Source organism: Rhinopithecus roxellana, chromosome 8 (genome assembly GCF_007565055.1).
Source record: "Rhinopithecus roxellana isolate Shanxi Qingling chromosome 8, ASM756505v1, whole genome shotgun sequence".
Taxonomy (NCBI): Eukaryota; Metazoa; Chordata; class Mammalia; order Primates; family Cercopithecidae; genus Rhinopithecus; species Rhinopithecus roxellana.
In genome coordinates, this window is record NC_044556.1 from 130,980,386 (window position 1) to 130,998,781 (window position 18,396).

The window sequence follows — 18,396 nt, forward strand, 5'->3', positions numbered from 1 at the left end:
GTGAGAAAATATCTCGAGAATTTTAAAGATAATTCTGAGATTTGAGAAAGCCTGCAAGTCTGAGGAACCAGTTTATCATTCTCTCCAGTAAAAATGAGATTTTGCTAGAGGGAAAAACAGCTATTTCAACTCACAACTCAATCACATAAGTGCTCTTCCTAAAGACAACCATTTTATTTAACAATACATCACAAAAAAGCTTCATGTACATTTCCATTTTGCCAGTGGAATATTAAAATATATACTAAGAGAGAAGATATTTACAAATTACATATCTGATGAATGACATATCCAGAATATATTTTTTTAAAACTCTCAAAACTTAGTAAGAAAAATCCAATTAAACAAGGCCAGGCGCAGTGGCTCATGCCTGTAATCCCAGCACTTTAGGAGGCCAAGGCGGGTAGTTCACTTGAGGTCAGGAGTTCAAGACCAGCCTGACCAACATGGTGAAACCTCTTCTCTATTAAAAATACCAAAAAATTAGCCGGGCATGGTGGTGGGTGCCTGTAATCCCAGATGCTCAGGAGGCTGAGGCAGGAGGATCAATTGAACCTGGGAGGCAGAGGTTGCAGTGAACCAAGATGATGCCATTGCACTCCAGTCTGGGTGACAGAGCAAAACTGTGCTTAAAAAAAAAAAAAAAAAAGGCAAAAGATTTGACCAGTCACCCCAGCAAAGACATATATATGACAAACAGCACAGGAAAAGATGCCCAATATCATTAATGACATGCAAATTAAATCTTCAATTAGCTACTACTACATATTTAGAATGGATTACAATGAAAACAAAACTGACAACGCGAAGTGCTGGAAAGGTGGTGGTGTAACCGGAACTCTCATACCTTACTGGTGGAAAGGCACAAATAGTATAGCCATTTCCAAATAGTACAGCCATTTGGAAGAGAGTTTGGTTGTTTCTTAAACATATACTTAACATATGACCCAAAAGTCCCACTCCTAAGTGAAATGAAAACTTGTGTTCACACAGCCTGCACATTTTTATAGTAGCTTTACTAATAACAGCCAAAAATTGTAAACAACCCACATGTCCTTCAACTAGTGAGTGGATAAACTGTAGTGTGTACATATACATATATATATAAAACAGAATACTATTCAGCAATAAAAAGGAATAAACTACAGCTACATACAACAACATAGACGAATCTCAAATGCATTAGGCTAAGCGAAAAAGCTAGACTCAGAAGGCCATGTACTATACAATTTCACTGACATAACATTCCGGAAAAGGCAAAATTATAGGAACAGGAAACAGTTCAGTGTTTGCCAGGTGCTGGACATGGGGGAAGGACCAGGAGGCATACAGAGAAACGTTTTGGGGTGATGGATCTGTGCTATATCCTACTTGTGGAAGTGATGATTACACAACTATGTGAATCTGTCAGTTTCACAGATGTGTATACCAGAAAGGTTGCTTTTCACTGTAGGTAAATTGTAACTTTAAAAAAATGAGAAAAATTATACTTGAGGGTCAAGATTTTATAAAATTAATAAGTTTTACTGTTTCATGAAGAATATTCTTTTGTTTGTTTGTTTGAGACAGAATCTCACTCCGTCACCCAGACTGGAGTGCAGTGGTGCTATCTCAGCTCACTGCAACCTCTGCCTCCCGGGTTCGATCGCTTCTCCTGCCTCAGCCTCCCGAGTAGCTGGAATTACAGGTAGGCACCACCACACTCAGCTAATTTCTGTATTTTTAGTAGAAACGGGGTTTCACTATGTTGGCCAGGCTGGTCTCAAACTCCCGACTTCAAGTGATCCGACTGGCTCAGCCTCCCAATGTGCTAGGATTATAGGCATGAGCCACCATGCCTGGCCTCATGAAGAATATTAAGGGAATATATGACTTTTTTTTTCCTTTTTTTACTGTTAGTACAAAGTGATGAGGAATACCACAGAAAGCATGGCACAGCACCACTGCCTTGATTTTTGGTAAGGCACCAGGAGTTTTAGCCACCACAGCTTTGGTACCATCAGTGCAAATGTCAACACAGTGAAAAAGGCAGATAATATCTGAATATTATCATGAAAAGAGTTTTGAGCTGGTAGATCCTTCTGTGATCTACAATGTCTTAAGACACCCATAGGCAGATTGGAGTCGAGGAGTGTGCATGGGTGGATTCTAGTGGCACTGAGTGTGAAGCAAGGAATCCTTAAGCATGCAAGAAGTAAAGCATGTCCTGAGTAAAAAAATGAAAGAAATGGCAGGAATTAGAAAAATGCTACAAAGCAATTGCAGAATAAAGCTCAGCACCTGACAGGCCTGACCAGTGAGTTGGCTTATTCCACTCTAAAGCTCTTACTCTTAAAAACAGGATTCCTGCTTAGTTTTCGTTTAGTAACACAGACATAAGAAAGGTAAACCAGTTGTTATTTTACATTTTTTTTTTTTTTTTTTTTTTTTTTTTGAGACAGAGTCTCGCTCTGTCGCCCAGGCTGGAGTGCAGAGGCCAGATCTCAGCTCACTGCAAGCTCCGCCTCCTGGGTTCACGCCATTCTCCTGCCTCAGCCTCCCACGTAGCTGGGACTACAGGCGCCTGCCACCTCGCCCGGCTAGTTTTTTGTATTTTTTAGTAGAGACGGGGTTTCACCGTGTTAGCCAGGATGGACTCGATCTCCTGACCTCGTGATCCGCCCGTCTCGGCCTCCCAAAGTGCTGGGATTACAGGCTTGAGCCACCGTGCCCGGCCTATTTTACATTTTTAAGATGGGTGTTTTAAGGGATTACAAAGGTAGAAACTGCCAACAATGGCTCAGATCTTGAAAGACAGCCAGAATCTGCAGCGTATCAAGGAATCACATCACAATAGCAAGCAAAGAGGTCTCTCTAAGTGTAAAACCTCCCAACCATTCTTCCAATATCATTTCAGCTCAGCGTTAGCCTGAAAAATAAGGCACGAACTGGGAGCAGAAACAATGTTGGTCACAAGTCTTATTTGGAAGCCAACTATTAAAGGTAACCAGCATTTTCTAAAGCACATGGGATTTCTAAACAGCTTCAAGAGCCACAAGACACACCTAATGTACAAATCTAACCAGGAAGACAACCCTCTCAATTCAGAACCACTTGTTAAGTACTTGCAACTAAAAACTGAAGATTACTTGGCATTCCAAGTAAGTCAATTCATAAAACAGTAGCATATCATCATGTCACCTATTTGAGATTTGTGAGGGTTTTTACAAGAGAAGTGCCCGTCTACGTGATTTCACATTTCTTTCTCAGGAAAGGCAAGGGACTTGTTTCAGGATCAGTTGGCTAGTGATGCATGACCCACAAAAGCCCACCCACCACTGCTGTCTGCTCTACACAACTAGCCCATGTGAGCACTGCACTCTGTGCGGAGCACTTCATTTTGAGGAGTGCTTCCCGCTGAGTGAGCAGCTACAGCTACTGACTTCTTAGGCAACAGAGATCCATTTTTGTCTGTCTCCAGAAAGGTGACAACCGCAGATAGTGCTTCTTTATCCCTTATGTCTGATTTAGCTATTTTTTTCCCAACTATGTAATTAGAAAAATTAAAGTCTGATACCCAGAACTTTCCATGAGGGAATATACCTTGAAGCAGGTACACCTTGAATTTTCAGAGTTCTTCAGCTTAGCAAACTCTTGGTAAATAACAATCAGCTCACCCACAGCTTGGAGAATCATCTCCGGCAGCATTTCACTGAAAACTTGCTGATGACCTTCCTAGGAATTATAGTTGTAGCTGCTGACCCAGAAAAGCCTTTTTCAAATCCTTGAAAGACGGCTATCTCCACACATCAAGCAAATCTTGCACTATTTGTCACACATGCTGCCCAAATCAGTCTCGCCTGATACAGGTAGCATTTCGTGGATACTAAGAACCAGTGTTGGCAATACTAGGGATGTGGCTTTTCCCCCTTGCTGTCTACAGAACAGCCCATCAAAATCATGGGACCTGTCATCTTCTCATGGACTGAATTCCCTACAGACACCAGAATGAAGGCTCTTCACAGCAATTCACCACAATGCCCACAGGACCACTCACAATGCAGAGCTTTCCCAGTAAGTAGCTGTCAAAAATGGAAACACTGCCCACATCTTTGAAGACTATCTTTCGGGAAAAACAAAATAAAGTCATCCAAGCATCCAGATTCTTTTTTTTTTTTTTTTTTTTTTTTTGAGATGGAGTTTCACTCTTTGCCCAGGCTGGAGTGCAATGGCACGATCTCAGCTCAGCTCACCGCAACCTCCGCCTCCCAGGTTCAAGCGATTCTCCTGCCTCAGCCTCCCGAGTAGTTGGGATTACAGGCATGTGCCACCACGCCCGGCTAATTTTGTAATTTTAGTAGAGATGGGGTTTCTCCATGTTGGTCAGGCTGGTCTCAAACTCCTGATCTCAGGTGATCCACCCACCTTGACCTCCCAAAGTATTGGGATTACAAGCGTGAGCCACCGCGCCCAGGCAATTCTTCCATTCTTCATAAATAAAAAGTTGATGCTGGCAGAACCAACCTCATTTGTTTTTGAAGTTAGCCCAACATTGATCCCTTGTCACTGATAGTTGAGACTCTTCCATACAACTTCCCAATCTGGTACACCACCAAACTAGCCTCTGGGGCCACAAGTAATACATCCAGATGTCCAAAAAAAATCACCAAGTTTTCTTACTTGTATCTAACCACATTTGCCAAGTAAAATGAGAAGAATATCTCATTTTACATGGTTACATACAAAAAAGCCATTAGGGCGCTTTTTTCCCCAGTATTTGTCATTCAGTTGTACCAACAAATTGCATAATTGTAGCCACAATCCCCATCATCCTTTTCTCTGTTGTGGTTGAGCCAGGGTCTCACTATGTCACCCAGGTTGGAGTGCAGTGGTGCAATCACAGTTCACTGTAATCTTGAATTCCTGGGCTCAAAGGATTCTCCTGTCTCAGCCTCCCAAGTCACTAGGACTACAGGTGCACACCACCATGCCAAGTTAATTTTTTTTATTTATTGCAGAGACAGGGTCATGCTGTTGCCCAGGCTGACCTCAAACTCTTGGCCTCAAGTGATCCTCCTGCCTTGGCCTCTCCCTTCAGCCTTTTGATTTCTCCTTTCTTCTTTGCCCATGCTGGCAGACTCTGAATTGGCATCTGTTCAAGTTATCGTGGTTATTTAACAATGACCCCAAAATGTAGTGGTGTAAAACAACCATTTATCATGTCATATCATGGAGTCTGTAGATCAGGAATCAGACACAGCAGAGCTGACTTGTCCCTGTTCCACAATGTCTGGGACCTCAGCTGAAAAGATTAAACAGGCTGGGGCTGTAAAAGCATCACATCTTTCCATCTCTCCACAGTCTGCATGCATATTCTAACACAGTGGCTTCAATGTAACTGGACTTGTTACATGTTAGCTCAGGGTAGCCTACGCTTGTGTTCCAAGATGAAAGATGCAGACAGAAGGTATACTGGTTGTCTTTTATGACTTAAGCTTTAGGAGTCAAGCAGAGTCACTTCTGCTTCAATCTGTTAGTCAAAGCAGTTTATAAAGGTCTGCCCAGGTTCAAAGGAAAGGAATACAAACTCCAGTTTGATAAAAGAATGCCAGCTTCACAATTTAAGAAAAGCAAACAGCAGGGCGTGGTGGCTCACGCCTATAATCCCAGCAGTTTGGGAGGCCGAGGTGAGTAGATCACCAGGTCAGGAGTTCCAGACCAGCCTGGCCAATACAGTGAAACCTGTCTCTACTAAACATACAAAAATTAGCTGGGTATGGTGGCATGCGCCTGTAAATCCAGCTACTTGGGAGACTGAGGCAGAAGAATCACTTGAAACTGGGGGGAGGAGGTTGCAGTGAGCCGAGACTGCACCACTGCACTCCACTCTGGGCGACAAGAGCGAGACTCGAAAGAGGAAGGAAGGATGGAAGGATGGACGGAAGGAAGGAAGGAAGGAAGGCAGGCACGCACGCACGCAGAAAAGTAACACAGGACAGAACATTTATTGGAGCAGCCATCATTGGAAAAAACACAATCTGCCACAACTCCTTTATCTGGGACAGCACCTACTCTGCAAGTCTCTTTACAGAGGGATACCCATTTCATCAATACACTAAAAGAGGCTAGTCAAGGCTGAAAGTTTCCATTCTAGTAATGAAACGTGAAAAACTCAGGTTGAGCGAGCCTCTGCAACCACATCAGATTCCCACTCCTCACTCTCCTCCAACTGGTTCCTGCCCCATACCCCACAAACCTGGTTTCACCAGCAATCTCTCCGGAAAGAGAGGAGCTCTTTTTATTGCTTGACTTCTACATTCACGTCGTTTGTATTTGAAAGGAACACATGCACAGGCACACCCTTTACTTGACTTTACTGCCATTTCCAAATTCAACCACACTGTAACATATTTTGTAATTACTCTTGTGAAAATGAAACATCATTTTTACTCAGTTACCTACAACGATATACAAATTTTGACCCTAACTTACTGCTGCTTCCACAACTCCACCAATGACACTGCAGGTCAAAGTCAGGAGTGAATTTAACTTGTCCTCATTTTTGGTGCACTTGACACCATGGCCCATTATACTTATTTTCTTGAAACTCTCACTTCCTCTGTCTCTGTGACATTGTGCTGTTCTAGTTTTCCACCAGTTTTCTCCTTCCTCTTCCTCCACTGGATCCCAATGTTTCTCAGCACTCTTTTTGTGGCCTCTATGCGCTCATCAGCATTCACAAGTTCAAAGTACCCCTCTTAAGTTGATGACTCCCCCACTACACTTCCAACCCTAACCACTCAGTGAGGCTTAACTCCTGTATCTTTAGATGCCTATAGGATCATTCCATTTGCCTAAAACCAAACTAATCATAGCCTCCCTGCAGAACATAATGTATTCAAAACAAACAAAACAGAAAAATCTGCTTCCCTTTCTAGCCTCCTCATTTTAGCCAACAGTGCCACCATTTTCCAAGTTTCAACACTTGTCTAGACAAGAGTCATTTTTGACTCCTTCTCCTACTTCTTACCTTGCACAACCTCTACGTAAATCCAATCACTGAATTTTTAGATCTGGAAGGAACTTTCAAGATAATCTAGTTTGTGCTCATTAAACAAATAAGAGACCTTGGGGCTCAGACATATTGGCTGCTTGCCTCAAGTTCTTCCAACCCTGATTATGAGACACTTTCTACTACCAAGACTTATTTAGTTGCATTTTTGCAAAGCTTCCACACAAATCTTTTTTCTTTTTTTTGAGACGGAGTCTTGCACTGTCATTGGGGCTGGAGTGCAGTGGCGCGATCTCGGCTCACTGCAAAAGAGGGTTCAAGCGATTCTCCTGCCTCAGCCTCCCAAGTAGCTGGGACTACAGGTGCCCGCCACCACGCCCAGCTAATTTTTTTGTATTTTTAGTAGAGATGGGGTTTCACCATTTTGGCCAGGCTGGTCTCGAACTCCTGACCTCATGATTCGCCCTCCTCAGCCTCTCAAAGTGCTGGGATTACAGGCATGAGCCATCGCACCTGGCCCACAAATCTATTTTCTTTGTAGAATCAGAACATCTGGCTGTGAACTCTTAAAAGCTGACTATAAGCAAGTGAATAGCAACTGCTAGTTTAAAAACTGCCTCCTGATTTAGAATTTATGATAGAAATCAGATTAAATTTAAACTCCTCAGGCAGGTATTCAAACCCCCTCCCACTCCTCCTCCTAACCCAAACTGGCTGACTTTAATATCAAGCATGGTTTCTCACCAAAACAAATTCTGTTTCAGTTGGCAGGTCTTCTTCCCATCTTTATCTTTCTTATTCCTGGTTCTAGACTTCTGCTGAGTTGTTTCCCCAGCCTGGAAGAGCCTTACACCTCAGCAGACACTTCCTTCAAGGCCCAGATTGACCAGCATTCCCAGTATGGGTCTTTCTTTTCTTTCAAATCTCCTCAGCATCTCAACTCTACTGCAAAATCTTACACAATGTATCTTTCACATATCTGCATAGTGTTCTCCAAACTAGATGGCAATCTGAGGCGCTAAATAATATTAAGCACTCAATAAATTTATAATAAAAGCTTGCAAAGTTGTTTTTACAATGAAACACTGGATTCTGCTTTTCAGAAAGTATTAAATGAGATTTGATTTACATTCAATTTTACTGGGCCAAAATTAACAAACAAGGGTTATTTTTTCACAGTGACTCTACCAATAAACAGTTTTTTGACGTGAACAGAATGCATGATGCCTTCGAGGAGCTCATAATCTAGTGTTAATAAAGCTAGATATACAGACAGAGAAGGTTAAAGAATACAACATATGCCATCTTACTCATCTGCTTACTTATGTCATTATTTCAACATCAATCCACAGCCAAAAACCTGGAAATAAAACTATTATCATGCTGGGCACGGCGGCTCATGCCTATAATCCCAGCATTTTGGGAGGCCCAGGTGGGCAGATCACTTGAGGTCAGGAGTTTAAGACCAGCCTGGCCAACATGGCGAAACCCCATCTCTACTAAAAATATAAAAATCAGCCGGGCATGGTGGCGGGCTACTTGGGAGGCTGAGGCAGGAAGAATCGCTTAAACCCGGGAGGCAGAGGTTGCAGTGAGCCGAGACACGCCACTACACTCCAGTCTGGGTGACAGAGTGAGACTGTCTCAAAAAAAAAAAAACAAAAGAAAACTATCCTCATCAGACACACAAAACCTCCAAAGCAATAAAACAGCAAAGAGCCATGACATTCATGCCTTTTATCCATAGGATTGGCTCACTTATACTCTATCTCCACATGCTCAGTTACATGGTTTTCTTCTGCGTCTGATTAGAAGTTGCAAATTCTAAAAGGCGGCTAATTCTAAAAGCTTGTCAGCAAGGGAGGAAAAAAACTACAGAACTAAACGGTCAAAATGGGTTCACTCAACAAACACTGAGTACGTCCCTACTGAATACAAAGATGAAGACTGCAAGATTTAAATATGATATTTTCACCCAGTAGATTAGTAAAGGTTTTTTTTAATGAAAATCCCAGTACTGGGAGCAAGAGAACTGGGTCCCTCAAACACTTTGTGGGGCACAGGGGAATATTCTGGAGGACAATGTGGTAGTATGCATCCAACGCTTTGCTGTGCATGCCCTCTGAATTAGCAATTATGCTCCAGGAATACAGGCTATGAAAATCAGAAGCAGCAATACAGACCTATGACAAGTAGGCTTATCACCACATTAATTGTAGTGATCATAAATATAATTTATCCTCCAGGATGGACATTTATATGACAAAATATAATGCAGTCATTACAAGCTGCCACCCAGAAGTTTGAAGGATATAAAGAAACACAGATGAAAACGTCATAAAACAGGCCAGGCGCGGTGGCTCACACCTATGATCCCAACACTTTGAGAAGCCAAGGTGTGTGGATCACCTGAGGTCAAAAGTTCAAGACCAGCCTGGCTAACAGGGTGAAACCCCATCTCTACTAAAAATACAAAATTAGCCAGGCGTAGTGGCGCACATCTGTAGTCCCAGCTACTTGGGAGGTATGGAAGGAGAATCACTTGAACCTAGAAGGTAGAGGTTACGAGGTTACAGTGAGCTGAGATCATGCCACTGCACACAAGCCTGGACAACAGAGTGAGACTGTCCCCCGCGCCCAAAAAAAAAAAAAAAAAGAAAAAGAAAAAGTCATAAAACCATATATAAAGTATAATCCCAATTTTTAAAATGACCATATTATATAAAATATATATTTATAATAAATATATAAATCCTGGCCTTTCCACATACAAGCCTATAAAGTTGAAGTTTTTTACTAAGTTTCATTTTCCTTACTGTGAAATGATGACAATAATAATACCTACTTCATAAGGATAAAAGAGCAATGCCTGTTGTGGGATTCTGTTCTGAACAGGACATTGACAATGTCAAAACCTGCCAAAAGCAGCTTCAAACATTCAAGCGCTAACCACTGTATGTTCAAGTTACAACAGCTTTCTAACTGGTCTCCTTTTTCATTTTTCCTCACACTGATGCCTCCAACACTACTACCAAATCAATATTCCTAAAATCCCAATTTCATGTCATTTCTTTGCTTTAAAAATCTGCAATGGCCACAAGATGAGATTCTCCTTAGGCCAACACAACTTGACCCTTTTTGACCTGTACTGGGAAGTACTGACAGTAGCTGTGAAAACAGGTTGTTCTAATTTGAATCCTGAGTACACCACTTACTAGCTATGTGACCCTAGGCAAGTAAGTTAACCCCTCTAATACTTCCTCGGCTTCTCATCTCTAAAATGTGGCTAGTATTCATCATATGGGTGTTTTTACAGAGTGAAAATTCATATAAAGTGCTTACTTGGCACTTCATATGAATGCCTGGCACTGAAGATGCATCCTTTAAATGTGAGCTGTTACTACTGCTTCCCTATACTCCACCTTGGCTGCTCTTCTAGATCATTTCTAACACACACTGCCCAACTTAGGACTTTTGCTGGTGGTGGTCTCACCCATGAGGCACCATTCAATCACAATCACCACCACCAACAAAGAGTATGTGTTCAACATTTACACTAAATATTCAAGGTGTAGGCTGGAAATACAGGAGGAAAAAAAAAAAACAGTCTCAACCCTCAGAGCTCCTAGTCTAATAATGAAAGACAGAGGAAGAGGTCCAATAATTCGGGGTGACAAAGGAAGCATTTCCTGGAGGCAAGGGAGATGCTTACACTGACTCCAGAAGGCTGTGTGGGTGAAGCAGGCAGTGTGGGTGCACGTAGAGTAAGAGCATCCAGTACAGCAATCATAGTCACTGTATTGAGTCTGGCACTGCTGGAGTACTAAGACTAAGGGAGAGCAGAGGCTAGATCAGGGAGGTCAGGAAGTGTTGGCACTTTATTCTGCAGGCCAACAGCAGCCACTGAAAATTATTAAGTAGGGTACACCTGCCGGGGGCTCTAGAAAAGCTTACACTGTGCTGTCCAATATGGAAGCCACATACAACTACTGACTGGAAATGTGACTAGTGTGACAGAAATTAAATTTTAATTAATGTAAACTTGGTAACTGACATGCAATTCAGTTATCAAAAAACTTTGATGTATGTTTGGAACAATTAAGAGTATGTAGACCAGGCGCGGTGGCTCATGCCTGTAATCCCAGCACTTTGGGAGGCCGAGGCAGGCGGATCAGAAGGTCAGGAGATTGAGACCATCCTGGCTAACATGGTGAAACCCCATCTCTACTAAAAAATACAAAAAATTAGCCAGGCATGGTGGCGGGCGCCTGTAGTCCTAAAAATAAAAAAATTACCCAGGAAATACAAAAATTAGCAGGGAAATACAAAAATTAGCCAGGTGAGGTGGCACCCACTTGTAGTCCCAGCTACTCAGGAGGCTGAGGCGCAAACCTGGGAGGCAGAGGTTGCAGTGAGCCGAGATTGCACCACTGCACTCCAGTCTGAGCAACAGAACAAGACTCTTGTCTCAAAAAAAAAAAAAAAAAAGAAAAAAGAGTATTTAATGAACTTTAAATACAGATAAATTATTTCTGATGAAAATTTAATGTCCAAATTTAAATGTGCAGTAAGTGTAAAATATGTATTAGATTTAGAAGACTTAGTGCAAAAGTAAAATATCTCATCAATCTTTATATTAATCACACGTTGAATATTTTGAATGTATTAGAGATTACATTAGAATTACTTTCACCTGTTCCTTTTTATTTTACTGTGGCTACTAGAAAATGTAAAATGACGTACGTGGCTGGCATTATACTTCTACTGGACAGCACTGATCCAATAGATCCCAGGACAGCTGAAAGAGGAAATGAGACCAGAAGCAGGAAGAACAATTAAAAGACTCTTTGATAAGCATCCAGGTAAGAGAGACAGGCTTGATTATCTAAATTCTGCCCATCTTCAAAACCTAATTCAAGATATACGTACTGCCTCCAAAAGCTTTCCTAATCCTAACAATTCCCAAGGAGATGCCTTTCTCTGAACTCCTGGGGCACTCATCTGCAGCATTCACTTCAACACTCATTCATTTGCCACCTGTCATTTCTACTTAATTTTGGGGTAATTTGTTTCTCAGATTAGACTAGAAGCTCCTAGGCCATAATTTAGGCACCTTTAATTTTTCCATGCTGTGTAATGCATTCTTGATACTTTTAATAAACACAGGTGCATGACTCCAAAAAACCTGGATACACTTTCATGGGTGACTTTACCTTTCCACAGTAGAAGGTACTGAGAATCTCTTTTCCTTCAAGAACCTTAAAGACAGGAGCTAAAATGATGTAAAAGTCAATCAAAACTCCGAACCAAAGTTCCAATAAAGTAGTGATATTTAATCAGTGAACAAGCATTAATTAGTAGACTGTATTGGATACCGTCAAGGAAAAAAAAAAAATGCCACGACGGCAGAAGAATTTAGGCTTTTGACAAATTCCATAAAAAGTCAAAAACAAAAAATTTCTGATCATCTCTGATCTCCACTGCCAGAGATAACCTTTGCCAACCTAAGCATTAAGAACTTTCAATCAAGGAAAAAACACATTTTTAAAATTAACCCGTAATCAATTCTTCTAATAAATATCACATGTTCCAGGTAGGGAGTCACATATTACCAGTAAATCTCCAACTCAGCATTTTCCCATCTAAATTAGAGTAAGGTTCTGAAAAAGACCTTTCCAGGAAAATGTTAAGAAATAGGATGTGTATTTTACTGCATCATCGATAAAATCTTTCACCTAAAATGCCATTTAAATTTTCTACAATACTTGAGTATACAACAGCCAGCTTGTACCACTACAAAAACAGGAAGCTAGCAGCAACTAGGTAAAAGCAAGGGACATTCTGTGGTGATCAGTACTCATTTGGGAACTTTGCAGTTTTCAGATTTTTCATGTTTGACATTTAAAACAGAAAACTGACAAGTTTCTAATAAGAAATTAAAAGTTACATCAGAATTAATCTTCTTGCATTTGTTTAATGGCTACAAAGTGGATATTACAAAGTGCAGTTGAAGTTTCTATCTCCAAAGAAACAATCGAGCAAGATGGAGTTAGGACAGCTTATAAGGGAACAGAAGGCAGTTCTATTCTGAAAGGCAGAAGAAATGGGAGAAACCTGTCAAACAGCCTGGATGAAATCAAGGAGTTAACAAGCAAAGCTCATTTCCTTTAGCACTGTGAGAAAATTCCGGTTGCTAATAGAAAGCTGAGGAAAGTTTGGTTTGGCTTGTTTCATTTTGTTTTCCTTCCAAATCATCACTGAGTATGAAAGACTGCTTTCCTCTCCTCACATTACTCAGTAAAAACTCCCCCATTGAATTGTCTTCCTGTGCCCTGCTCCCCAGCCTCCCAGATCGGCCCCCGCCCCCGCCTCCCTCCCAGCAAACGTGCTCAGACGCCTCTGGGCTTGTTGTGGTCTCGCCAGTCTGCGGACGAGCGCTCCAAACTCAATGGACAATAGAGTTCACCCCCGTCAACACGAACTACAAAGCTCAGGAGGGCCATTTCCCTTTTCCTGCCCAGATGCTGTTTTCGCTCCTTCGAAGCAAGGTCCCATGCTCGAATAGACGGTCAGTGTGAGCCAGGACCTGCGTGTCTCCTTCTCCACCTGCAGAGCTGCTGAGCCCCTCGACCCCCAAATAAGTTGTACCGCAGCGCACAGGCCAAAAAGGCCCTACCACCACCAGGGGCTTGGCTGGGGACAGTGGCTTCACGATCCAGGTAGGGATGGAGGGGACGTCTCTGGACGCTTGGTCATGGCCCTCAAGACTAAGCCGTCTCCACTGTGCCCCCTCCCCAGCTCCAACTTGCCTCCCCTCCCCCTACTGCGAGAAGACCGAGGAGGTGCGGGCAGGCAGCACCGCCACCTCTTCCTCCGGTGGAGCCCTCGGCCGACACTCACCCTTTCACCACAAAGAAGGGGTCCTCCATGGACATGGCGTCCCGGCCCCGGCCGCCTCCACCTCCACCGCGCACAGGGCGCCCGTGCCTCCCGGCCTCCCTCCGCCCACCCCGCCTGTTCCCGCAGCCGCCCGCGCCTTAGTCTGGGGGACGCCGAGCAGCGGGCACGGGCGCAGTCCAGGTGCACCGGACGACCGCTGGTCCAGCACTCGCTCAGCACCACTGGCCGAATCCTGGACTCAAGCGCCGGCCCCCTCTGCAGCCTCCAGTCCCGGTTCCTCCCGGCGCGTCGGAGAGCCTGATCCCACCCCCGGGACCCTCGGCCGCGGCCAATCACGAAAGCCGCCTGAAGCACGACTTCCGCACCCCACTCACGTGACCAGGGCCTGCCCCTCCCCCCAGCGGGCGGGGCCTGGGTCTGCGTCACTCGGCCCTGGAGGCGGAGCCCTCGGGGCGGTGGAGGTGGGCGGCTTTCTACCGCCCTCTCCTCGGGCTTGAAGGTGAAGAGTGGTTTGGTCCCTCGGAGGTAGGCAGTCGGCTTTTCAGGATAAGCTGTAGTTGTACCTGTTTTGCAAAATCCTCTTACCTTTCCTCTACTTTTAATACTTGATTTTGACAGTATGTAATTTATAAATCTATCTGGTCCTCGACTTAAAATGAAGCATAGTATCTGATTATGATGCTACACAGCTCCTTCAAGTAGGTCTTACTTTGTGTTGGACAGTGTGCTAAAAAGTTATGTATGCATCATCTCAGTATCCTTTGGGGGAAGGTATTATTCCCCTCCTTCCCCTTTTTGGGGGGCAGGGACTCTCTCTGTCACCCAGGCTGGAGTGCAGTGGCACAATCACAGCTCATTGCACCCTCGACCTCCTGGGCTCAAGCAGTCCTCTCGCCTCAGCGTCCCGAGTAGCTGGACTACAGGTGAGAGCCACCACGCCCGGCTGATTTTTAAATTTTTTGTAGAGATAGAGCTCTCAGTATATTGCCTAGGCTGGCCTCGAACACCTGAGCTCACAAGATCCTCCTGCCTCTGCCTCCCAAAGTGGTGGGATTACAGACGTGAGCCACCACGCCATCCATTTTTGCCATTTTGTAGATGAGAAAATAAATTCAGAGAGGCTTCAAGACTTCCTGTAGTCACACAGCCTGGACAGAGCAGAACTGCAGATTCTGTGCATTTTCCACCAGATGGAGTGTACTTTCTGTTGCTGTACATTCTGCAAATAACCATTTAATTTTTCATAGAGCATATGGTGCCTCCCAGGAGAGCGCACCTACAAGGAATAAAGAAGGGGCCAGGTATGAAAACTTCCTCTCACTGTGGTTCAAGAACTGTTCCAGAAAACATTTTGCTCAGAACCTTAGCCAACTCATATGCTAGATATGCTGTGGAGTTTGTGGATGAGGATTGTGGACTTTGCTGAAAATCATTGAGCACTTACTTCGTGTGTGTCAGGCAGGGTGTTAAGTGTTATCTCAGTTGCTCTTACAATGCGATAATTACTGCCATCATGCCCATTTTATAAATGAGAAATCTGAGACTCTGGGAGGGTAAGTGACTTGCCCAAGGTCACCAGTCTGGAGATGGCACAGTCCTTGGAGCAACACAAACCCCGTTTAAACCTTGGCTCTATCATTCAGCTCCTCATCTATAAAGCATAAATAATAATAGCTAGTTCATGGGTTGTTGTGATAGTTAAATAAAAATGCATGTAAACCTCAAGATCCCAAAGGACTAAGTTACTGATGTTAGGAAAACCAGTAAGGACGCTGCTAAGGTCATGTGGCGTGAAGGGATGAGGGCCAGACCAGGATGACAGCGATTGAGGGGAAGGAGTGAATCTGACAGATGTTTCAAAAGGAAAACAAGACTAAACACCTAGACATGATGAGGGGCTGAATGGGTTTTGAGAGGGGAGAGAAGAGAGGTGAAAGCCAAAATCCCTGGAGGAGCGAACAATGGAAGGCAGATGCAGGGAAAGGAAGCAGCGTCCAGTACTAGTGATGCTAATGTTTAGTGGGAGAGAACTGTTTACTTAGTTGGGAAGGTGAAAATGGGTCATCGTTCATTCATTCAACAAGCACATGTAAATTGAGGAGCAGGTGAGCATGGTGTTGAAGAGCCATCCTTGGAGCCCAATTGCTTGAATTTAAATCTCAGTTCTGCTACTTTCTGACTGTTGCATCTCGGGCAAGCTGCTTAATCTCTCACTGTCCTCAAGTGTGAAATAGACACTGTAATAACAGCTTCTTTTTTTCTTTTCTCTTTTCTTTTTTTTTTTTTCTTTTGAGACTGAGTCTCGCTCTGTCCCCCAGGCTGGAGTGCAGTGGCTGGATCTCGGCTCACTGCAAGCTCCGCCTTCCGGGTTTACACCATTCTCCTGCCTCAGCCTCCTGAGTAGCTGGGACTACAGGCGCCCGCCACCACACCCGGCTAATTTTTTGTATTTTTTAGTAGACACAGGTTTCACCGTGTTAGCCAGGATGATCTCGATCTCCTGACCTCGTGATCCACCCGCCTGGGCTTCCCAAAGTGCTGGGATTACAGGCGTGAGCCACCGCACCTGGCCCTAATAACAACTTCCTCATACAGTGTCATGAGGTGATGTGTGAAAAGTGCTTAAAACAGTACCTGACACATGTGCTCCTACTGTGTGCTAAGCACTGAGGACACAGGCATGAACAAGGCTTGGTTCTTGCCTTCAAGGAACTGTCAGACTGGTGGGAGAGACAGGCTGGTGGGAGAGATGCACAGTGAGAGAAGGGCACAGGTTGCCATAGAAACAGCGACAAGATACCAGTATATTTGTGTGTTTTCAGGGCTGGGGCTAGGGGTTCCTAAGCAGTGACTAGAAGCAGCCAGGAGACGGGGGCCATGTTGCTGGAGTGGAAGGAAAAGGATGGGGGCAGCAGGAGCTAAGCCTGGAGGTGGACAGGGTCAGATTATCGGGGGCCTTGTTTGTGATGTTCAGAATAGTGGATGTTTCCTATGGACAGTTCTCCATGGGGACTGAGGGAATGACAGGGTCAGATTGGCATTTGAGACAGATGCTTCAATGGCTAGGTGGTCATGGTCCAGAGGAGGGGTGAGAGTATCCTGAGCTGGGCTTGTGACAACTAAGGTGGAGAAGAGTGATGCATTTGAGACATACTTTAGAGGCAAAGTTAGTGGACTTGGTGACTGATTGGTACAGGGTATGGAGGCATTGATGAAAGAAGAGGGAGGAAGGCTTCTGGAGTTGTAAGTGGGTAGTATTGGTTCCAACCATCAAGAAAGAGAGCACAAGAGGAGGATTTGATTTAGGGTGAATGTAAATTAGCTGTTAGCATGTCAGTTGTCCCCACCAAACAGTAAACTCCTGGAGGGACAGGATACTACGTTAATGTTATTACCACCTAAGCGCCTGTTATGGCCTCTTATCTATTCCATGAATTTCTTAATTGGACCACATGTGACAGGTCAGAGTTGTATACATAGTAATAGAAGATAGAGGACAGAAACTTGGGAAATTCCCATGATTAGGGGATTTAGAAAAAGCACCAACAATGGAGATAGTGGAATGTCGAGATACAAAATGTGTGTGTGTGTGGTGTTTCTTTCTTTAATGTGTCACCTCCTTTACCCTCTATTGAACTAGACCTTGACCTCTACTGCCCCCAACGAAAGGGAAGCTATGGCTAAAATGCAAGGAGAAACAAAGGAAGTTATTTCTTTCTTCTTCTTCTTCTTTTTTTTTTTTTTCATTTAATAGGACCCACGTCCTAGCATAAACAATAGCTTGGGAAGAATACTCAGCAAAAAGCCATCTCTTTCCACACCCCCACCCCTACCCCATCCCCAACCCAAAAGAATAATTCAAATTTCTCAGGGAGTAAAAAATCAAAACAGTGGTTGTCTTGAGGGAGAGAGTTTGACTGGGAAGGGAAACTTTCTTGGGTACTAGAAATGCTGTGTATCTTGATGGAGTGTGTGTTACATGAGTGTGTCATTTGTCAGAACTCCTCAAACCGAAACGCTTAATTGGACTTAACTTCTGTTCATTTTTCTGGGGGAGGTTGGCATGCCAACACTGAGCTTTCTGTAGAGTTCTGAGCAGGCAGCCAGGAGAACCTCTGGTTCCTGAGTGAGTCTCCAAAGTTAGGAGAGTGAATGAGGAAGGCAGCACACTGGGTCCCGCAATGCATCTTCTGCAGAAATAAGGAGATGGCAACACAGAGAAGAAGGCACAGGCAGCCAAATGAGCTGAGGATCAGAAAGGAGCAAGCCATATCGCTGGGGATGCCAGGATAGACCTGAGAGGGATTGCAGTGGGTAGTCACCCCCTGCCCCTAGAAGCTGCGGGAATGCCATGACACCCCTACAAGGGGATCTCCCCTACTATAAAATGAAATAATGACACTCAGCCTGTTCCCTCACTAGGCTGTTGTAAGGAACAACTGGATCATATGTTGGAATAATTTTTTATTTTTAAAATTTTAATTATGAGGCCAGACACCATGGCT

The 18,396-nt window shown here is 43.8% G+C and overlaps 1 protein-coding gene across 3 annotated transcripts in view; it reads right to left on the reverse strand.

Moving 5' to 3' along the window:
- Window positions 1-14,265, reverse strand: part of STX6 (syntaxin 6) — a 73,826-nt gene extending 59,561 nt beyond the window's left edge. For all 3 annotated transcript variants that reach the window (XM_030935140.1, XM_030935139.1, XM_010375639.2), the window contains exon 1: window positions 13,892-14,265. In XM_030935140.1, coding sequence (XP_030791000.1) covers window positions 13,892-13,926 — 35 coding nt within the window. In that variant the 5' untranslated portion in view covers window positions 13,927-14,265. The remainder of the gene's footprint in view (window positions 1-13,891) is intronic.
- Between the last annotated feature and the right edge of the window lie 4,131 nt (window positions 14,266-18,396).